Source organism: Lipotes vexillifer, unplaced genomic scaffold (genome assembly GCF_000442215.2).
Source record: "Lipotes vexillifer unplaced genomic scaffold, Lipotes_vexillifer_v1.1 scaffold251, whole genome shotgun sequence".
NCBI classification, from domain to species: Eukaryota; Metazoa; Chordata; class Mammalia; order Artiodactyla; family Lipotidae; genus Lipotes; species Lipotes vexillifer.
Window position 1 is genome coordinate 2,718,415 of NW_006770868.1, and position 23,533 is coordinate 2,741,947.

The following is a 23,533-nucleotide window of genomic DNA, read 5'->3' on the forward strand; positions in this document are numbered from 1 at the left end:
TTCCCTAGCCCCAGCCCACATGATGTGTATGAGTAGGATGGAGAAGTTTCCTTAAAAGGGGCTTCCTCTTCCTCTTACAGGACTACTGTCGAAAACCATCAAGATAGAAGAAAGAGGAGAAGGAAAGAACTGCAGATTTCTAGCTGGTCCTGAGGAAACAGCATCCTGTAGATGGTAAGCCTCCTGGTTATTGAAACATGTAATTTCTTTCTCTTGATTCAGTAGAGCGGAGGACTTAATCAGTTTGGCTGTGTTCCAAAGAGTAGTATAGGGATAACTGCTCACTAATTGTTTATGTACTATAGAGTATTGTAAGCTATAGAGTATTATGTAGTATAAATGCTGGATGGAATGGTAAATACATGGTTTGGGGGTTAATAAAAGTGTACTTCTTTCTGTCCTGGCAACAATATTTGTTTGTTTTATAGGAGAGGAAAATGAAACCTAGCAACTAATTAAGTATCTTGGCTAAAGGCATAAACCAAGCAGGAGTTTTGAATGGGAATTGATGACACTCCCTTAACCCCAAGAAAGTACAAGGATAAAGGGAAGGGGGAATTTGATCCTTTGAAATTTGATCCTAAATTGTGAATTTAGTGTTTTGTATCATAACTGAGCATTCGCAGAATTGAACACTTGTGCACATGATTAAAATCTATGTTTGACTCTTAATTAAAGAATCATTAAGATGTAGAGGTAGAAAGTATTAGCTTGATACTATTTGGGTTTTTTTCCTGCTGGATGCTGTATTTCAAAAGGCACTGACAACTGTCAACCTGTGCAGACTTCCAGACAACTGAAAGTAACGTGAACGTGGAAGAAATCAGGTGACTCAGACATGGAGGACCGAAGACCTTGTCCAGAGGCCCGGCCCAGGAATCCTCATATTAACCACAGAGGTGAGTGAGGGTTTCTACCTTCAGATGGTCCCAGACTGATGATAGTTCCACTTAGAGTTTTTTGACTTTGCAAAAAGATGGTCCAAAAGCAATATGCATTCAGTAGAAACCAAACTTCAAATTTTGAATTTTGAACTTTTCCTGGCCAAGATACTGTCTTGTGATGTTGGGCAGCGGCAGTGAGCCGCAGCTCCCGGTCAGCCACTCTGTCCCAAGGGTAAACAACTAATACACTTAAAACCATTCTGTACCCAGACAACCATCCTGTTCTTTCAGTACATTATTCAGTAAATTACATGAGATATTCAACACTTTGTTATAAAATAAACTTTGTGTTAGATGAGTTTGCCCAACGGTAGGCTAATGTAAGTGTTCTGAGCACATGTTAAGGTAGGCTTGGCTAAGCTATGATGTTTGATAGATTAGGTGTATTAAGTGCTTTTTCGACTTAATGTTTTCAACCTACAGTGGGTTTATCGGGAAGTAACCCAGTTGTAAGTTGAAGAAAATCTGTAATGGGAAGGAAATTGAGTTACTTATGAATGAGCAGGCCCACCAAAATAGACTGCATCTCTCAAGTAAAGAATGGTTTATTCCTGGGAATTCCCAGATGGCCCAGTGGTTAGGACTTGATGCTTTTGCTGCCATGGCCCAGGTTCAATCCCTGGTTGGGGAACTAAGGTCCTGCAAGCCGCACAGCATGGCCAAAAGAAAAAAAGAATGGTTTATTCCCTAGCTATAACGTGAATGACTCTGAGACTAGACGACCGTCCCCTTTCCTTAAGAGAGCTTCTAAATGGGTGCAGTTCACTTTAGCAAAGGTAGTGTTGAGGTGTCAGAAATGGAAATAACTGTTTTGGGTTTTTTTTTTAATATTTATTTATTTGGCTGCGCCAGGTCTTAGTTGCAGCACGTGGGATCTCGTTCCCTGACTGGGATCGAACCTGGGCCCCCTGCATTGGGAGCGCAGAGTCTTAGCCACTGGACCACCAGGGAAGTCCCCGGAAGTAACTGGTTTAGAGGAGCATTATCCAGTAGAAACATAATGCAAGCCCAAAACTTAATTTTTAATTTTCTAGTAGCATCATTAAAAACAAAAAGAAACAGGTGACATACATTTTAAAAACTTAATATTAATTTAATAAAATTTGGTATTTGTCTTATTTAAGCCAATATATCCAAATAATATCATTTTATTATAATTGAATATATTTTACTATTATAGTACTTTTCTTGGAGTTTTTTTTCTTTCCAGTTTTATTGAAATATAATTGACATACAGCACTGTGTAAGTTTAAGGTGTACAGCATAAATGATTTGACTTACATGTATCATGAAATGATTACTGAAATAAGTTTAGTGAACATCTGTCATCTCATATAGATACAAAATTAAAGAAATAGAAAAAAATTTTTTCCTTGTGGTGAGAATTCTTAGGATTTACTCTCTTAACAACTTTCCTATATAATATATAATGGTGTTAATTACATTTATCATGTTGTACCTTATATCCCTAGTACTTATGTATCTTATAACTGGAAGTTTGTACCTTTTGACTCCTTCATCCATTTCCCCCTCCCCCAACTCCTTGCCTCGGGAAACCACAAATCTGATCTCCTTTTCTGTGACTTTGTTTTTGAAGTATAATTGACCTACAACATTATGTTAGTTCCTGTTACACAACATAATGATTCAGTATTTCTATATATTTCAAAATAATCACAGTAAGTCTAGTTACACAATCTGTTACCATACAAAGATATAACATAATTATTGACTATATGCCCCACACTGTACATTTCATACCCATGACGCATTTATTTTGCAACTGTAAGTTTGTACCTCTTAATTTGCCTCATCTATTTATCTTCTCCCCCTACCTCCCTCCCCTCTGGTAACCACCTATTTATTTTCTGTATCTATAACTCTGTTTCTGTTTTTTTGTGTTTGTTCATTTCTTTGGTTTTTTAGATTCCACATATAAGTAAAATCATACAGTATTTGTCTTTCTCTGTCTTATTTAGCATAATGCCCTCTAGGTCCATCCATGTTGTTGCAGATGGTAAGATTTCATTCTTTTATGGATGAGTAGTATTTCATTTTATATATATATATATGTACATATGTATGTGTATATACGTGTGTGTGTGTGTGTGTGTTTGTGTACACCCCACATCTTCTTTATTCATTCCTCTGTTGATGGGCACTTAGGCTGCTTCTGTATCTTGGCTGTTGTAAATAATGCTGCAATAAACATAGGGGTGCACATATCTTTTCTAATTAGTGTTCATAGTACTTTAATAATTTTAATATTTGTATTGACTCCCCCCAAATATTCAAATATTATCATTTTAAGATGTTATCAATATAAAAAATTTTAATGAGGTATTTAACATGTTTTGCTGTTAAGTCTTTAAAATTCCATGTGTCATTTTACACATCTTAATTCAGACTAGTCATATTTAAGATGCTGAATAACTACACATAGCTAGTTGCTGTGTATTTGATAGTACATGTCTAGAGTCCTAGGCACCAAAGCAAAGTTAGTTCCGAAAGCATCACTCTACTGTAGTGATTATTCTGTTTGCTCAGAACTTTCTAAAATGAAACTAAACTGAATGGATTCTTGCCTTTCCCTAAGTTTGCGACATGTCTTCTGAGTTTCAGTCATGGAACGAATGAGGAAGAACTCTAGAACTTTATTTTATGAGCTATGTGAATGTTGAAAGGATGAGAAATGATTCAATTTTCCATTCTTCCAAAACACTGAGTCTTCTAATCAGATCAGATTATTAAAAGTAGGACTTTCTTATGATATCTTGGGAGTTTGAAAAGTAAATATAAAAGTAACAATTATAAAAATTTAAAGTTCAGTATTACAGTATTTATATTTTACCAAATTTTCCTTTATCTTGTCACATTAAAATTTTCTCTACAACGTACAAAACAAGGAAACGTACATTAGTGGATTTAGGATCTGACGGCATGAAGTGGTACAATCATCTTGAATATGATGTGCATTTGAAACTTTCATAACATTTGTTATCATCCAATCATGGCATACAGTCTTATTTTGTTTGTTTCTAAAATCTGCAAGTCATCCTGCTAAGTTGGGTCAGCTCTAGAATCAGTTTTAGAGAAAAGGAAAGTTAAAGAAAAAGGGCTTGGGTATGTTGGCCAAGGTCACTTATGAAATGTGTGCCAGATCAAGGAAGACAAATTCAGCTTCAGCCACAGGATGATGGTAGCTTTCCTGTGTGTGCTGGGTATGTCTCCTCCCTCTCCCCACACCTCCTTGTGTGAGGCTTGGGAATAGGTAAGTACTAGGTCGATGAACTCGTGCTGCAGGAAGGAGGAAAATTTAATTTTCATTTTTCAGTTTCCTGAATCAGAGTTTGAGTTTCATTTCTCAGTTTCCTGAAATAGAACTTGAGTTTTATTTTTCAGTTTCCTTCACAATCTATTATTTGGCTCAAAAACATCTTGGTAAAGGAAGCCCTACCTTCCCCTTTGCCATCTGATGCTGAGGAAAGTTCGAAAGGCATTTCCCTTTATGGTTTTATCCCATTTGACGTCTCTGTTGCCTATGACCTAATTGTTTAGAGGCAGAACCAGTGGCCCTAGAAATCAATAGGGTATTCCCAATAAAAAATTATTAGTATTTCTGTTAGTACTTAATATTAATGAGAGCTTTTTATGTGTCAGGTAGTATACTAAGCATTTTATAAACATTTAATCTTTACAGCAACCCAGATGGTGAAGCTTAGAGAAATTTTGCAACTTAGCCAAGGTTATATAGTAAGGAAGTACCTAGACCAGGGTTTGAACCAGGTCTGTTTAGCTGTGAAACTCATGCTCTCACTGTTGTTTGGTACGGCCAAGAGACTGAAAGCAATGAGATGACCTTGTTGAGCTTCTGAAATAATCCCAGCTTGTGAGGATTAAATGAGTAGTTATCCTCTATCATGTATTAGGCACTCAACAAATGTTTATTTTTTCTTTTGCACCCTTTGCAAAAACAATATTTTTGTAATATATACAACAACCATTGTAAACTAGTTTATATTTATCACGACTTGGAAACCTTTTTTCTCTCCAAATAAAACCTAAGCTCCTTAGTTGTTTTGGAAAATGAAAGTATGTCCATATCATTGTGCTTACCCAAAATTCCCGTTGTGTTTAGGGCCTATGGATGGAGAATTACCACCAAGAGCTAGAAATCAGGCTGATAATCCACCAGCCAGTGCTCTCAGAGGAGGAGCCAACCAGCCCGGAAGGCATCCTAGGGCCAACAACCATCCTGTTCCTCATCGGCAAAGAGAAGAGAGGTTTGGGGCTGTGGGCAGGAACCCACATCAGGGAAGGAGAAACCAGGAGGGGCATGCCAATGATGAACCTAGAAGCCAAAGACATGGTCAGGAAAATGACACCAGGCAGAGAAGTGGCAACCAGGAGGGAAGGAACCGCAGACCACCACGATCCGGTGAAAACTTTCAGCAGTGGCGGAACCCCCACCAAAAGCCTGCAGAACAGCCACAGCAGGTGAAGAAACTGGGCTACAAGTTCCTAGAAAGTCTTCTGCAGAAAGATCCCTCTGAGGTGGTCATCACACTTGCCACAAGTTTAGGACTGAAGGAGCTCTTGTCTCATTCTTTTATGAAGTCCAACTTCCTTGAGCTCATCTGCCAAGTTCTTCGGAAGGCTTGCAGTTCCAAAATGGACCGCCACAGCGTTCTCCATGTTCTGGGCATATTGAAGAATTCCACGTTCCTCAAAGTCTGCTTGCCGTCTTATGTGGTAGGGATGATCACTGAATCCATCCCCCATGTTCGAAACCAGTATCCAGAACACATTAGCAACATCATCTCCCTCCTCCAGGACCTTGTAAGTGTCTTCCCTGCCAGCTCTGTGCAGGAAACTTCCATGCTCATTTCTCTCCTGCCAGCTTCTCTTAATGCTTTGAGAGCCTCTGGTGTTGACATAGGAGAAGAGACAGAGAAGAACCTGGAAAAGGTCCAGACCATCATCGAACATCTGCAGGAAAGGAGACGAGAGGGCACTTTAAGAGTGGACACCTACACTCTTGTGCAGCCTGAGGCAGAAGGCCATGTTGAGAACTACCGGACCATGCCCATTTACCCCACTTACAATGAAGTGCACTTGGATGAGAGGCCATTCCTTCGCCCCAACATCATTTCTGGAAAATACGACAGCACTGCTATCTATCTGGATACCCACTTCCGACTCCTGCGAGAGGATTTTGTCAGACCCTTGCGGGAGGGCATTTTGGAACTTCTCCAAAGCTTTGAAGACCAAGGCCTGAGGAAGAGAAAGTTTGATGACATCCGAATCTACTTTGATACCAGGATTATCACCCCTGTGTGTTCGTCAACAGGCATTGTCTACAAGGTGCAATTTGACACAAAACCACTGAAGTTTGTTCGCTGGCAGAACTCCAAGCGATTGCTCTATGGGTCCTTGGTGTGCATGTCCAAGGACAACTTTGAGACATTTCTTTTTGCCACCGTGTCTAATCGGGAGCAGGAAGATCTCTGCCGAGGAATTGTTCAGCTCTGCTTCAATGAGCAGAGCCAACAGCTGCTAACAGATGTCCAGCCCTCTGACTCTTTCCTCATGGTGGAGACAACTGCATACTTTGAGGCCTATAGGCACGTCCTGGAAGGACTCCAGGAAGTCCAAGAGGAAGACGTCCCCTTCCAGAGGAACATCGTAGAGTGTGACTCTTATGTGAAGGAGCCAAGGTACTTGCTAATGGGGGGCAGATATGATTTCACTCCCTTAATAAAGAATCCCTCTGCCACTGGGGAATCTCTGAGGAATACTGAGGGCTTGAGACATCCCAGAGTTAATGTCTTAGACCCCAGCCAGTGGCCCTCAAAAGAAACCCTGAAGCTGGATGACTCCCAGATGGAAGCCTTGCAGTTTGCTCTCACAAGAGAACTGGCTATTATTCAAGGACCTCCTGGAACAGGTAAGAGAAAAATTTTCAGAGCACATGACATCTGCCCTATGAGATAGGCAAGGGAGGCTTGACTCTAGGTTTCTGGAATGTCTCAGTTTAAAACATTCCCCTGAAATGGGCATTGAACTTGTTTAAAAAGCAGCTTCTCATAGTGATTTTCCAGTGAGGACCCATTGGTATGCGTAGTAAGACTGCTGAGGGGTCAGACTTAGGGAGATGCATTACTTCTGCTCCATCGCAGGCTATATTAATTTGCTTGATCTTATATAAATTTAAGTTAAATAATATCAAGTATATAATAGCACTCGTCACCAAATACTGCTGTATATGATTTGCATCTGTTAACTCATTGCAACTCTGTGAGGTAGAAACCATTCCATTTTACAGATGAAAAAAACGAAGGTAAAGAGAGGTTGAATAATATGTTGAAGCTCACACAGATGACAAGTGACAGACCTAAGACTAGAACTCAGGCAGTCTAGAAGCTGGCTTCTGGCTTCTCTCTCTACCACACTGGACTTGCTTCTCTTGGAAGTATACCTCCCTACATCCTCCTCCCCGTGTGCCACTCTCTAATCCTCCTCTGAGATGATAGCTACTATTAGCAGTTTGACATGTGTCTTTTGAGATGTTTTCCAAAGTTAAAACTGATATATCTTTGTGTCTTTATATGTTTACATAGCACACTTTTCCTATTTCTTAAATAACAAAAACAAGATTATGCTCTATATATTGGCCTACAATTTATATATATGTATATAACATGTTAGGGATATTTTTACATTCTTTACACTACAGTCACATTTAGAAATATACCTCACTCTTTTTTACCATGCCTGCATTCATGGCATGAATGCACCAAGAATTTTTTTTTCTTGGTTTCATAGACAGTGCTTAATAAGTATTCATAATCTATATCTGTGTGTGTTTATCTCTGAGTACTCTGCTGATTATTTCTGTAGTTTTTTTCCTAACGTGGGAATTTACATTAATAGTTAGCGTAGGTACTGCTAAATTACCTCTCAAAAGAATATTTAAAAAATAAAAAACAAAACAGGAAGAGGTTCTTTAAAAATAATGATAAAATAATGGCAACTCATGATAAAAAATTAATGTAACAAAATGGAAAGTTCTTTCTGATAAGAAACACCCATATGATGGGAAAATCTGCATAATTAAAGTGATGCTTTCAGGGCTTTAGAAGAAGAAAAAGGATGTAGCAGTTTGTACTGCCACCGAGAATGAATTAGTGTTCCCATTTCCTTATATACTTTCCAGCATTGTTGTATGTTATCAGTCTTTGTTCATCAGCAGTTTTTGCTGATCTGAGAGGTTAGAGCTTTTGGCTCATTATTAATTTTAACCTTATGTTTTAATAAAAAATGGTTCAAATATTTTAAAAATTCCATGTCTCTATCCTCCCACCATCCCACTCAGTTCCTTTATCTAAAGCAGACAGTGTTATTGTCTTCCTGTTTATCCTTCCCGAGATATTCTATGAATATTCAAGCAAATGCATACTTATATATATTTCCCCCCACTTTTTTTTGACTCATTATGCTAGAAAACACTTTGCATGTGTTTTGCTTTGCTCACTTATAAAATACCTTGGTGATCCTTTCATACTGGTGCATAAGTATTTTCTCACTCCTGTTTGTGGCTGCATAATATTCCATTGTATAGATAGTTCATAATCTCTTTAACCAGTTCCCTATGGAAAGATTTACTGATACAAACAATAGGTCAGTGAATAACCTTGTTTGTGAGTCATTTCACACAGAAGCAGAATATATCCAGGAGAGAAATCCCTAACTGAATCAAAGAATATGTGAATTAGTAATTTTAATAGATAGTGCCAAATTGTCCTCTGGAAATGTATATCACAGTGGTTAATTTGTATTTCTTTAATCAAGAGTGAGATTAAATATCCTTTCTTGTCTTTATTAGCTATTTATATAACTGTTTGTGTGGATTGCCTTTTCGTATTTGCCATATTTCTGTTGAATGGTTTCTTTTTCTTACTGATTTATAGAAGCTGTTTGTATTTTCAAAATATGCATGTTGCAACTAATTTCCCCTAATGTTATCATTTGACTTGAGACTCTTTAGCTCCAAGTATAGTAATATAATCATTTCACGCTAGGTTCACACACACACACACACACACACACACACACTAAGAAACAGCCTACCTGTGAGTTTGAGAGGGATGTGACAAAGGGGGTCATTTTTGAGGTGGAAATCCCGAAAAGTATCCATTCTAAGGGGAAGGAAGCAGTAGGAGAGGATGGGGTAAATATTGAATTATAAAGATCTTCTCTCCTCCAAAGGACTCCTTAGCCATCCAGTCCTTCAAATCAGAAACATAGGAGTTATCCTTTTCTGTTCCCCACCCCAGCCAAACCATTATCAAGTTCCAATCAAGTTTACCTCTGAAACTTCTCCCCAGTCTGCATACTTATCTCAACTGCTGGAGCCAGACCTTGTCCTCACTCCCTGGAAGATGTCAGGAACCTCCCAACCAGTCCAGCCCTATTCCCCCTTGCCCGCTCTTACTCAGTTATCACTTTCCCAGGGAAGCCTCTTCTAATCTCATTGAGTAGGCCAGAATCCCAATTATTTGTTTTCTTGGTACCATGTATTTCTCATTTCCCACATTTGTGATTTTTACATTTGTTTGTGTGATTAATTATCTTTCTCTTCTGCAAGTCTGTCAGGTCCAGAAAGATAAGAACCATGGCTATTTTGCTCACCATTGTATTTCTTGTACCTCACGCAGTGTCTAACACCTGTTTGGCACTCAGTACATATTATTTGAAGAAAAAAAAGGAAGGAAGAAATTGTTATTTATCTACACTGAAAAGTATTCAGCTGTACTGAAATGTATTATTTTCTTGTATTGCTCACTCAACATTGAGTATTTTTTAGGACAGTGGCTACCTTCTCAGCTTGACACAATGTAAGAATTTAGCTGTTTGTAAACAATTAATTATTGGCCATTTACTAATGAGCCCATAACTCTAACTCCAATGTTGATTTCTGTGAGTTTTTCACTCCTATCACAAAGGCTAAGTCTACTGTGGTATATTATGAAGCATTTCTAGGGCTTCCCTGGTGGCGCGGTGGTTAAGAATCCACCTGCCAATGCAGGGGACACGGGTTCGAGCCCTGGTCCGGGAATATCCCGCATGCCGCGGAGCAACTAAGCCTGTGCTGCACAACTACTGAGCCTGCGCTCTAGAGCCCACGAGCCACAACTACTGAAGCCTGTGTGCCTAGAGCCCGTGCTCTGCAACGAGAAGCCCTACAATGAGAAGCCTGCGGTGAGCAGGGGCTCACCGCAACTAGAGAAAGCCCGCGTTCAGCAACGAAGACCCAACACAGCCAAAAATAAATAAATTTATTTTTTAAAAAAAGCATTTCTAAATAATTTGCCATGTGAGATTGGAAACAATGTATATGTCCATCAACAGAAAACTGGCTAAAAAAATGCCTTACAGCCCTGAAAAACAGAAAGAGCATTCTTTTTATGTACTGATAGAGAACTACCTCCAAGATATATTATGTGAAAAAAGCAGGATGTAGAACAGTGAAAATAGTCTGCTACTGTTTGTATTTTAAAAAGGAAGGGGGAAAGCTAGAAAAAGACTGTATGTTCGTTTTTGTTTGTGCATAGAATGACTACCTCTGGAAAGTTACACAAGAAACTAGTAACGCTGGTTACTTCCAAGAGGAACTAGGTGGCTGGGGACAGAAGAGTGAGGAGGACATAATACACCCATTTGCGCTTCTAGGATTTTAAACCATCTCAATATATTACCTTAAATTTTTAAATAATAATAATAATTTGCTGTAATAATTAATCCTTTTAGAAAGTCTCTAAGTTTTTTAACTCTCCTTTTTCCTTGTTTTTAGGTAAAACCTATGTGGGTCTAAAAATTGTTCAGGCCCTTCTAACCAACGAGGCTGTTTGGCAAATTAGCCTCCAGAAGTTCCCCATCTTGGTTGTGTGTTATACTAATCATGCTTTGGACCAGTTTCTGGAAGGTAATATCTGTAGGCAAAATTGTTCTCTGTTGGGAGTTCCCTGGTGGTCTAGTGGTTAGGATTCTGGGCTTTCACTGCTGTGGCCCGGGTTCAGTCCCTGGTCAGGGAACTGAGATCCTGCAGGCTGTGCAGTGTGGCCACAAAAAAATAGTTCTCTATCAAGACATTTGTAGTTGAACCGTCAGCAAGTTCAGTAGCTTTCTATTGCTCTTTGGATAAAGTCCACAACCTGAAAGGCTGTGTGTGGTTTGCTCCAGCTTAATTCTGAACCTCATCTCCTACCTCTTCCCTTGTTCTCTCTAACTCCAGCAACCCTGACTGTCTACAGTTTCTTGACTTCCTCCAGCTTCTCCCTTGGCCCATGCTGTTCCCTCTGCCTAGCATGTACTTTTTCTTTCTCCCGCTGTCTCCATCTTGATGCATCCAGCCTGGATGGCTCCAGCTGATTCCTCAGGTCTCATTTCATGTGGACTTGCCCTCTTGGTCCCAGACAAGGTTAAGACTCCTTTTGTATTTTTTTCTTCAAATACTTAATTAGCATATATATACCAATTTATTTGTGTGTGTCTCTACCCTAGACTATAAACACTAAGTGGATTGGTCCTGTTTTTTGCTGTATTCACAGATCCTGGCACATACTAGACAAACAATACTAACTGCATAAATGAATGAATAAGTATTTGTTTTTCCTTTGGAAAATAATGCTTAGACTATTATTTTCCACTCTTTCATATCCTCCTTTCACCTAGATTAAATCTTCCTTATTCCTAGAGTATCAGTTTAAATTAGATCCTCAAAAATTAGATCTCTACCCCACCCAAGCTAGTTAAGGTCCCTTGTTATACACTTTTAGCATGTATTTATAGTATTAAGTTTTATTATGATAAAATGTTTAATATGTATCTTCTCTGGTAGACTGTGAGACATGAGAACAAATGAGGAACTGAGCCTGTGTTTTGACCACTGTATCTTCAGAAACTAACACATGCCTGGCACATAATAAGCAATCAGTAAATATCTGTAGAGTGAATAATAGAGAACATTTACTAATGCTTACTTTGGGCCAGGCCCTCCCTAGGAGCTATAAGGATACTCTCTCGTTTATCCAGACTATAGCCCTATAAGGAAAGTATTACTGTCTTCAAATCACAGACAAAGAAACTGAGGCTCAACTTAAGTAACCTGCCCCAGGTTACATAGCAGTAAGTGGTGCAGACGAGACTTGGGTCCCCAAGTGTCTGATTCTAAAGCCTGTGCTCTTAAGCACCACACTTTACTGCTCTACAGGTCACATCATCTCTGGAGCCTTCTTGTTCACTGGTGGGGTAGGTTCCCTGTAAGTACCAGTTTGTACCCTAAGGGACTGGCTGCAACAACATCCCAAACATATACAGTTCTCACCTGAGAGAATCCAGCATAGCTCCTCTTAACTCTGCCATGCTCTACTTTGCTCCACAGGCATCTATAAGTGTCAAAAGACCAGCATTGTGCGGGTAGGTGGAAGGTGCAACAGTGAAATCCTGAAGCAATTCACCCTGAGGGAGCTGAGGAACAAGCGGGAATTCCGCCGCAACCTCCCCATGCACCTCCGAAGGGCCTACATGAGTGTAAGTCCCAGCTTTGGAGATCTGAGGTAGCTCAAGGGAGAACTAACCAAGATAGCAGTGGCTTTCTGGGTAGGCAGTCCAGGGGAGATAGGGAGGCTCCACAAAGCTGTGAAGGACCCTGGTTCCTTCCAGCATTCCATTCGGGTAATCCTACGGTTTGCCCTCATAATCCAAGATGGGGAAAGGACAGAGAAGGGCACACCACCCCTCCCAGCCCCTGCCAGGGCCTTAAAGCAACTTCCCCGAAACCACCCATAGCACTTTTACTTACAGCCTGTTGACCAGGTAAGTATCATCTCCTAGCTGGGCAGCATTGTGCCCAACCAAAACTTTGAGTTCTTATTACTGAGGAAAAAAGAGAGAGGTCTCTACCACAGTATATTTGGCATGCTTTTCGGTTGTATTGTTTGTTTCCTTTTCTTACTAGTTGGTAGGAGGTTTTTAGACATTTTAGATATTAATCCTTTGGTTAAAGACTGGCTGTTCCTGTGTTAGCTTTGTTTTCCTTCAAGGCAGAGACTGAGTTTGGGACATGATGATACTTCTTCATCATTTCTTTCCCTCTGTTCTTGATAGATCATGACACAAATGAAAGAGTCAGAGCAAGAGCTGCATGAAGGGGCCCAGACCCTGGAGTGCACCATGCGTGGCGTACTACGGGAACAGAATCTGGAGAGGTACATCTCCCTCCAACACTGGAAAAGCCTGATGAATGGACCAGTACAGGTAGGGGTCATCTTGTGGGGCACAAGCATCTATCTCTCTTGTCCCCATATTTGGCAGCAGAAGTAAAAGTCCAAAGCATTAGCTATAATCTGCTAAGATGCTGCTGTGATGTGAAAAGTTCCGTTTTGTGAGAAAAGGCAGCTGAATATACTAGTCAGAAACAAGACTCTGGAGCCAGTCTGCTGGATGTGAATACTGATTTTGCTCTAGGCAAGTTACTTAATTTTCTTGTTCCTGTTTCCTCTTTAATAGAGTGGGTATAGGGACTTCCCTTGAGGTCTAGTGGTTAAGACTCCAGGCTTCCACTGCAGGGGACACGGGTTCCATCCCTGGTCGGGGAACTAAGATCCCGCAAGCCGTGAGGCATGGCAAAAAAAAAAAAAAAAAAAAAGTTAACCTAACATTAAGTTGAACCCCATGAAATTGCCAATATTTTAAAATTTAACTTGCAAAAATGACAATTTCTTACAGATCAACTTAATTCTTATAGGATTGTTATTGAATAAACAAGTCAAAAAAAAAAAAAAAAAAGTGCGGATAATAACATTAAGTTGAACCCCATGAAATTGCCAATATTTTAAAATTTAACTTGCAAAAATGACAATTTCTTACAGATCAACTTAATTCTTATAGGATTGTTATTGAATAAACAAGTCAATATTTGTAAACCTCTTGACTGAATAAGTGTGCTCTAAGTGCTTATTAAATTAAACAAAATCATAACGAGGCAACCTAGCACATATAGAGGGCCTGGGACTTGACAGACTGCTCACACAGACTTGTGACTTGAGCCAGTGTGATCCTCAGGTCCCTCAGCAGTCAAGCAGGAATAATAATAATGCCTGCCTTCAAAGGATATTAGAAGAAGTATCTGCTATCTGTGTATTTTTTTTTCTTTGTTGGCTGTACTGCACGGCATGCGGGGATCTTAGTTCCCCAACCAGGGATCGAACCCGTGCCCCCTGAAGTGGAAGCACAGAGTCTAAACCACTGGACCACCAGGGAAGTCCCTGACACGATCTCTGTAAAGTGGTTGGCCAGGAATCCAGTGAGATGGTAGCTCTACTATCAATGGGTTGGTGATTTCTAGGGTTTCAAGCCCCAAAGCCTAAAAGGGTCAGTCAGAGTCCTATAAAGGACTGAAGCAGGCTAGATGTGAGGCTTTGGGAAGCAGCAAGGACTGAGGCAAACTGGAAAAGGGGTGGCAGCAGCCCACTTCAGCCATTTGTTGCCATTTAGGAATGCAGGCTCATTGCTCCCATAGCTCCTGATTTTTTCAAAAGAGGAAGGAAGTTTTTGTTTTTAAATCTATGCAAGTCATATTAAATGATCCAGTTGCCCAAACGTTGCATTTTTAAGAGAATTTTAAGGGAATTACCTCTTGATCCTTTGAGAAGACTTTTCCTCATGCTAGTTGTCATAGAATTCTCATGACTAATCATTCTTTCCTCAGAATAGCGAATGGGTTTGCTTCCAGGGCTGGAAGCATTCCATGATGCTGGAGTGGCTGGGTCTGGGTGTTGGTTCTTTCACCCAAAGTGTTGCTCCAGCAGGACCTGAAAATACAGGTAAGAGGTGCATGTCTACCTAGAATCACATCTTAAGGTGGAATATGGTAAAGACTAGAAGAGCAGGACTTAAAAGTAAAGAGCTATAATCAATCAGAAAAAGACAAATAATAGCTTAATAGGAAAACAGATAAAAGACTTTTAATAAGCACATCACAAAATAAATCCTCATGGTCAATAAACATGAAAAGTGCTCATTAGAAACGAGAGGAATTAAAACTACAATGATATACTATTACACACCTACTAGATTGGCAAAAATTAAAATGTTTGATATAATCCCACATTGAAAGAATATGGAGCAGTGGGAACTCTGATATGAGGCTAATGGCGATATTAATTGGCAAAACCACTTTATGATAATAGAAAAGCAGAAGGAACTCAAATATCCATCCACATTTGTATACCAGATGGATAAATTACAATCTATTCAGATAATGGATACAACTGTGAAAAGGATTGAATTACAGCATATACAGCAATATGTATGACTCTCAAAAACATGCTTGGGCTTCCCTGGTGGTGCAGTGGTTGAGAGTCCACCTGCCGATGCAGGGGACATGGGTTCATGCCCTGGTCCAGGAAGATCCCACATGCTGCGGAGCGGCTGGGCCCGTGAGCCATGGCCACTGAGCCTGCGCGTCCGGAGCCTGTGCTCCGCAACGGGAGAGGCCACAACAGTGAGAGGCCTGCGTACCGCAAAAACAAAACAAAACAAAACATGCTGAATGAAAAAAACAAGTTATAGGAAAATATTGATATATACAGTATGATTTCATTTATATAGAGCTCAGAAAAGTCAAAACTAGATGATGGTTGTTGTTTGAAGATATATATATATATTATATATGTGGTAAAGTTAAAAGGGAGGAATGACTAATATAGAATTCAGGTTAGTAGAGCCCACAAGCTCTTCAAAGAAATTGGTAACTTTCTGCTTCTTAAGTTGGGTGGAAGGTACTTGGATGTTCATTTCATATACTTTTATAATCCTTTAAGTTGCACATTTACATTGTATACTTTCCTTTGTATATGTATTTGACATAAGTAAAACCTTCCTTAAAAAGGCATACATTCATGTGATTTTTTAAAATGTAACAAAAATGTATGCAAGGAAACCTAAGTCTCTCTCCCCTCTCATTCCTCCCATTTCCCTACCCAGGGGTAACCACTTAAACCCCTTAAGAATGTCTTCATGCATCTAAGCTCTTATAGGTACCCTTTTTCGTCCTTTGGCTTCAAGAGTCTCCATCCCTGTCCTGCCTGCTTTCCTTTCTTAGCCAAGGCAGAAGGGGAGGAGGAGGAGGAAGAAGGGGAAGAGGAGGGTTCGCTGATTGAGATCGCAGAGGAGGCTGAACTGATTCAAGCAGACCGGATGATTGAGGAGGAAGAGGTGGTGAGGCCCCGGCGACGGAAGAAGGAAGAGAATGGGGCAGTACAGGAGTTGGCTAAAGTGCTTCTGGCCATGAGGCTAGACAACTATGGCCCTGGAACAGCAGCCGGGCAGGAGCAGGCTGCAGGAGAGTGGGAGGTAAGCTCACTTCCTTGTAGCCCCTGCAAGTCCTAACAGGGTGGGAAATGGGAGTTCAGTTATTATTGCCAGGTGGGTGTGGGTAACTCTCCTGAAACAGGCCTGAGAGCATCTGTTCTGACCAGAACCGCAGCCCCTGATTTTCACTCACTTCTGTTGCACTGTATTCACTTCATTCTCATAATTAGCTTAATTTACCCTTTTACAACCTAATCCTAGTATAAGATAGGTCCAGTTTCCAAGAGTATAAAAATTATGGCCTTTTAGAGGGGCCCTGGCAAGAAATGCTAACTTAGAAAGACAGGAAGCAGGTAGCCAAGTGCTTCTCTTGAACTTCTAGAGAAGCGCAGCACATATGAGTCAGATCAAACACTTAACGGTCTCAGTGCTTGGTGCTTTCATGGATATTCTCTTTTCAACTACAAACAAGTCTGTGCATTAAGATTTTAGAGGATTCAAGTAAAACAGAATGAAGTAAGCTGTGTAGACTGGATGGAATATTCATCCTTCAATAACCCTGAAATTTGATACTTCTCTTAGAGCCAGAATAGTACAAATGCCCAGACTTTCTGTCTGCTCCTTCCTTTGGTAGAACCCAGGGGTCTTCAGAATTTACTGTGTCTTACTCTGACAATAGAGCACTGAACCCCACTGATGATTTAAGGGACTTTAAGGGCAGCTTTGAATGGAGCTTTCTCCAGTCTGCTGGCTTTGAATCTGATCTCCTAGTTGAGTTCAACATCTCTATGCGAGGGACAGAATCATGAGCCCAATACTTGGAAGCATGGTTTGGGCATCTCTGCCATGTGGCCTCTGGAGGAGTTGAACTGTTTGGTTTTGAAGCAGAGGGGGGGTCCATAGTATTGTGACATCTGTCTGGCATGCCAGTCCTTCTAAAGGCTCATGCAGAGCCAGGGGGGAGCACTTTCTCCGAAATGGTGCCTTTTACCCACTTGTTAAAGGTACTATCTTGATATAACGGCATTAAGACCATCTTAGCCGGACCTGTATGACATTTAATGAGAGAGATGCACCTCCACTACTGTCATGACATATGTTTTAGGAATGAGAAGCAGACTGTGGTCAAAGATGTTCAGTAATAACTAGTGCCAGCACTCTTCTAAAGTGCTTTCCATGTATTTACTCCTTCAGTCAATCCAGCAACTCTGTGAAGAGGTACTATTATTATTCCCATTTTATAGAAGGGGATGCTGAGGCACATAGAGGTTCAGGTTCAGTAACTTAATCTAGGTTCCTCAACAAATAAGAGGTAGATGGGACTTTGAACCCAGACATACTGGCTCCAGAGCCCTCATTTAGCAATGAAATATCTGTTGGGAGAGTGTGAGACACTTAGAGAAGTTCATCAGAGATGACAGCTCCTTTTTTAAATGTGCTCTAGCCTCGCCTCGGGCTTAGAACCAGGCCCACCTCTACTCAGTGACTCTGACTGGTATTGATATCTATCTACAGACCCAGCGCAGCCAGAAAAAGAAAATGAAGAAGAAAGTGAAGGTTGAACTTCGCAAGCTGAACACCATGACTGAGGCCAAGGCCAATGAAATCCAGGATGTTTGGCAGCTGGACCTGAATTCTCGCTGGCAGCTTTATAGGTACTGTGCCCATCCTGCCCCCGCTACCCCCAGCCCCAGCCTGCCCATGTAATTTCCCCAGGGGGTTCCTTTCCTGTTCCTAGAATATAAGCCCTTCAGATCTTCAACGTTAGTGTTAACCGACGATTGATTGAGCACCCCACTGAGCTGAGTGCTAGATGCAGCCATGCAATAGAATAGACATGCTTGGTTCTACCCTCACAGGGTTTAGAGGCCATCCAGGAAGACAAATCAGTTAGTTCCACAAATAAAAAGTTACAAATAGGCATCAACACCAAGGAAGAAAAGAGCAAGGAGTGCTAAGAATATTAACATGGGAGCTGATCTGATCTGAGATATCCAGGGAAGTGACATTGGAGGCAGGATCTGGAAGATGAGTAGGCATTAATAAGGCCAGTTGGGAAGGGGGAGCAGATGAGCTTTCAGGGACCACATGGGTAAAGGCCTCGAGGCGGGAGGGAGCATGTTTGAGAAATTGAAAGAAGGCAGCCATCATGGCTGTGTCTCAGACAAATAGAAAGGTCAGAGAGGTGGGCAGAGGCCAGACTGTGCAGGGCCTCTTAGGGCTGAAGAGTACCACTGGAAGGTTTTACAGCAGAGTGGTGACATGATCTGTTTTACTTGTGGAGAGTTACAAGTAATTCTCCACAATTACAAGTAATTGTGAGGGGAGGAGTGGGGACTCGGGCAGGAATGGAGTAGGGACAGTTTGTGAGAAATTCTTCTTGAAGCTTTTAAAGTCCCTTGCTCTTGTCCAGTAGTTAACCTCTGTTCTTTATCCCCCTCCTTCCTTAGCTCCTGACCACTTATATACATCTCCCTGCACATCATTTTGTTGGCCATTTTGGACTTTCGGGTCCCTACACATCTGGGTCTCTCCTTTCTCTGTGGCTTGTAACTTCCTCTAGGGTGTAGGTTCCACTTCATGCACAGGGTACACTGAAGGGGCTTCCACCACCTTCTCAAAAAGCACATGGCTTCCTCTCCCTGGTTCTTCACATTCTCCAGGCTGTGGCTACAGATGTACCAGGCTGACACCCGCCGAAAGATCCTCAGCTATGAACGTCAGTACCGCACGGCAGCAGAGAGAATGGCTGAGCTGAGACTCCAGGAAGACCTGCACATCCTGAAAGATGCCCAAGTTGTAGGAATGACAACAACAGGTAAGAAAGCATAGAGTTCACAACTGATGCCAAATGCCTATCAGATTATCTAGAACAGGTAAAGAGAAACTTCTTTAGTAGGTTAGAGGAAAATACCATGAAAAGCTATTGAAAACAAGCTGTGTTTAGGGTTCTCTTGGTGAAATTCACCCACTTGCTTCTACTGCATTTAGAACCTCAACAGTGACAACATGGGGATGATGCTCTGGAGACCACCCAGCAGCACTCATTCTCATCCAGTGGTCACCGTGGCCCTGGGTGAATGTGAGGACTCGGTTGTAATAGACCCAGGCTCAGGGGTCACCAATCCAGAAGCCCAGTGGCACAGCGAGTCCAGTACATCCACTCAGAGAAGTCTCTTTGTTCTCTTGACTCGAGGTGCTGCCAAATACCGCCAGATCCTGCAGAAGGTGGAGCCTCGGATCGTCATTTTGGAAGAGGCTGCTGAAGTCCTTGAGGCCCACACCATTGCCACCCTGAGCAAAGCTTGCCAGCACCTCATTCTGATTGGGGACCACCAGCAGGTAGGCCAGGGGCCCCTGGAAGATGGGCTGGCTCTCTGCAGGAGTGGAATCAGGAATCAGACAGGAAGACCCTGGTCTCTGCTTTACCAGTCCTCAAGCTTATTAGTGGCTATCTGTGACACCTCTTTTCCTCATCTCCCATGTTCAATCTAAGAGCAGGTGCTCTTAGATTTGGGGCATGTTTTAGAGGTAGCATTATCCATTTCATCTGTTCCACTTGCTACTTTTTTTTTTCCCTGGTACGCGGGCCTCTCACTGTTGTGGCCTCTCCCGCTGCGGAGCACAGGCTCCGGACGCGCAGGCTCAGCAGCCATGGCTCACGGGCACAAGCCGCTCCGCGGCACGTGGGATCTCCCCAGACCGGGGCACGAACCCGTGTCCCCTGCATCGGCAGGCGGACTCTCAACCACTGCGCCACCAGGGAAGCCCTACTGTGGCCTTTTAAGTGGACTGTTAAAACAGCATGTTCCTCATCCCACTGCTTCCATTTTTGCCACCCTCTAATCCAGAGCCAAAGTGAATCTTTTCAAAAAAGTAAATCAGGTCATGTTACTCCCCAGCTTAAAACCTTCCAGTGGTTTCCCATTGCACTTAAAATAAAAATCAAGCTTCTGGGGCTTCCCTGGTGGCGCAGTGGTTAAGAATCTGCCTGCCAATGCAGGGGACACAGGTTCGAGCCCTAGGTCCGGGAAGATCTCACATGCCGCGGAGCAACTAAGCGCATGCGCCAGAACTATTGAGCCTGTGCTCTAGAGCCTGTGAGCCACAACTACTCAGCCTGCGTCCTACAACTACTGAAGCCCACGTGCCTAGAGCCCATGCTCCGCAACAAGAGAAGCCACCACAATGAGAAGCCCACACACCATAACTAGAGAAAGCCCGTGCACAGCAACGAAGACCCAATGCAGCCAAAAATAAATAAATAAATAATCAATCAATCAATCAAGCTTCTTAAAGTGGCCTACAAAGGCCAGTATTCTCAGGGTTCAGCCTGCTTCTCTGACCTCACCTCATACCACCATCTATCTCATTTGCTCACTGTGTTCCCACCCTCTTCTTTTTGCTCCCAGTTATGGCTTGCTCTTTGAATGACTGGTGACTTCCTCCATCCTGGTGTCAACTCAGATGTCACTGTTCAGAGAGGCCTATGTAAAGAACCTCCACCCCTGGGCATTCTGTCCCATCACCCTTATTTCTTGGCTTCATGGCCTTTGTCACTCTTTGTCCTTAGCCTGTTAACAACTAAAGCAGTGCCAGGAACACAGAAGCCACTTGAAAAACATTTGATAGGTGGGTAGATGGATGGATGTTTAAAATACGTTTTCAGTGGAGAATCCTCAGACGTGTTTCTCTTCTCAGCTGCGCCCCAGTGCCAATGTGTATGATCTGGCCAAGAATTTCAACCTTGAGGTGTCCCTCTTTGAACGGCTGGTGAAAGTAAACATTCCCTTTGTCCGTCTGAACTACCAGGTGAGAAGCTAGACCTTTGTTTCTACCAAATGTCCAAGACAAGCCGCTCCGCGGCACGTGGGATCTCCCCAGACCGGGGCACGAACCCGTGTCCCCTGCATCGGCAGGCGGACTCTCAACCACTGCGCCACCAGGGAAGCCCTACTGTGGCCTTTTAAGTGGACTGTTAAAACAGCATGTTCCTCATCCCACTGCTTCCATTTTTGCCACCCTCTAATCCAGAGCCAAAGTGAATCTTTTCAAAAAAGTAAATCAGGTCATGTTACTCCCCAGCTTAAAACCTTCCAGTGGTTTCCCATTGCACTTAAAATAAAAATCAAGCTTCTGGGGCTTCCCTGGTGGCGCAGTGGTTAAGAATCTGCCTGCCAATGCAGGGGACACAGGTTCGAGCCCTAGGTCCGGGAAGATCTCACATGCCGCGGAGCAACTAAGCGCATGCGCCAGAACTATTGAGCCTGTGCTCTAGAGCCTGTGAGCCACAACTACTCAGCCTGCGTCCTACAACTACTGAAGCCCACGTGCCTAGAGCCCATGCTCCGCAACAAGAGAAGCCACCACAATGAGAAGCCCACACACCATAACTAGAGAAAGCCCGTGCACAGCAACGAAGACCCAATGCAGCCAAAAATAAATAAATAAATAATCAATCAATCAATCAAGCTTCTTAAAGTGGCCTACAAAGGCCAGTATTCTCAGGGTTCAGCCTGCTTCTCTGACCTCACCTCATACCACCATCTATCTCATTTGCTCACTGTGTTCCCACCCTCTTCTTTTTGCTCCCAGTTATGGCTTGCTCTTTGAATGACTGGTGACTTCCTCCATCCTGGTGTCAACTCAGATGTCACTGTTCAGAGAGGCCTATGTAAAGAACCTCCACCCCTGGGCATTCTGTCCCATCACCCTTATTTCTTGGCTTCATGGCCTTTGTCACTCTTTGTCCTTAGCCTGTTAACAACTAAAGCAGTGCCAGGAACACAGAAGCCACTTGAAAAACATTTGATAGGTGGGTAGATGGATGGATGTTTAAAATACGTTTTCAGTGGAGAATCCTCAGACGTGTTTCTCTTCTCAGCTGCGCCCCAGTGCCAATGTGTATGATCTGGCCAAGAATTTCAACCTTGAGGTGTCCCTCTTTGAACGGCTGGTGAAAGTAAACATTCCCTTTGTCCGTCTGAACTACCAGGTGAGAAGCTAGACCTTTGTTTCTACCAAATGTCCAAGAGAAGGCTCCTGGGAGCCTGCCAAATGCCAACAAGAAAGCTTGGCATTTTTTTTTTTTTTTTTTTTTTTCTTGCGTTATGCGGGCCTCTCACTGTTGTGGCCTCTCCCATTTGCGGAGCACAGGCTCCGGACGCGCAGGCTCAGCGGCCATGGCTCACGGGCCCAGCCGCTCCGCGGCATGCGGGATCCTCCCGAAACGGGGCACGAACCCGCGTCTCCTGCATCGGCAGGCGGACTCTCAAGCACTGCGCCACCAGGGAAGCCCGGCATTTTTATTTCATTAAAATAATGCTAGTTTAGTAATGAAATGACTCTGTCAGATTTATTTTGTGTTTTTGTTTTAAAATACCACAAGTTCAGCCTGTGTTGAGTTTGTGTCAGATGAAGGAGCTGTTTATATTCTGCTCTTTTTTCCCTATTATTATTTTCAAATGTTACCTCCCCAGATTTTCCACTAGCAACTTAGTCTTTAGAGAACTGTCCATTTTACTCTCTGCCCATGTTTTTAATGACATACATGTCTTGTTTCAGCACCGCATGTGCCCTGAAATTGCCCGGCTTTTGACACCCCACGTTTACCAGGATCTGGAAAACCATCCCTCTGTTCTCAAATACGAGAAGGTTAAGGTGAATCTGCCCTCCCTGATCTTTCTCTGATGCTGTCAGCAACCTAGGAGGTTATATTTTCCTCAGGACAAAAAAGGGCTTTCAGAAGGGAATACAGCTAGCTTTTTAAAAAGCTACCTATTGGGAATTCTCTGGCGGTCCAGTGGTTAGGACTTGGTGCTTTCACTGCTGGGGCCCAGATTCGATCCCTGGTTGGTAACTCCTAAGATCCCCCGAGCCATGCGATGTGGCCAAAAACAAAAAGATAAATCAAAACAGTAAAAAGCTAGTTATTAAGAAGAGGCATAGTATATAAGTTGAGAATACAGACCTGGGTTTTTGAATCCCAGCTCTGCCATTTAGTAGCTGTGTAACCTTTAGCAAATTATATACCAATTCTGAGGGTCAGAGTTTTCTTTTGTACATGAGAATAATGGTTGCTGCCTCATAATATTATTGTATTGAAGGAGATAAGGTATATAAAGCATTCAGCACAGTGGAATGCTCATAAGTTAAAGCTTATGGTACAGAGTATATAGAAGCCTTCTAAGGTCCCTCCCTGGAACAGGGTCAGT

At 42.3% G+C, this 23,533-nt stretch overlaps 1 protein-coding gene across 1 annotated transcript in view; it reads left to right on the forward strand.

Moving 5' to 3' along the window:
- The window catches only part of ZNFX1 (zinc finger NFX1-type containing 1), a 28,377-nt gene that overhangs the window by 1,268 nt on the left and 3,576 nt on the right, over positions 1-23,533 (forward strand). Inside the window, exons 2-13 of the mRNA XM_007446393.1 lie at positions 785-899; positions 5,083-6,891; positions 10,798-10,929; positions 12,388-12,536; positions 13,113-13,262; positions 14,716-14,830; positions 16,111-16,361; positions 17,835-17,974; positions 18,983-19,137; positions 19,516-19,661; positions 21,021-21,131; positions 22,884-22,979. Of these exons, the coding sequence (XP_007446455.1) occupies positions 839-899; positions 5,083-6,891; positions 10,798-10,929; positions 12,388-12,536; positions 13,113-13,262; positions 14,716-14,830; positions 16,111-16,361; positions 17,835-17,974; positions 18,983-19,137; positions 19,516-19,661; positions 21,021-21,131; positions 22,884-22,979 (3,315 nt within the window). The 5' untranslated portion in view covers positions 785-838. The remainder of the gene's footprint in view (positions 1-784; positions 900-5,082; positions 6,892-10,797; positions 10,930-12,387; positions 12,537-13,112; positions 13,263-14,715; positions 14,831-16,110; positions 16,362-17,834; positions 17,975-18,982; positions 19,138-19,515; positions 19,662-21,020; positions 21,132-22,883; positions 22,980-23,533) is intronic.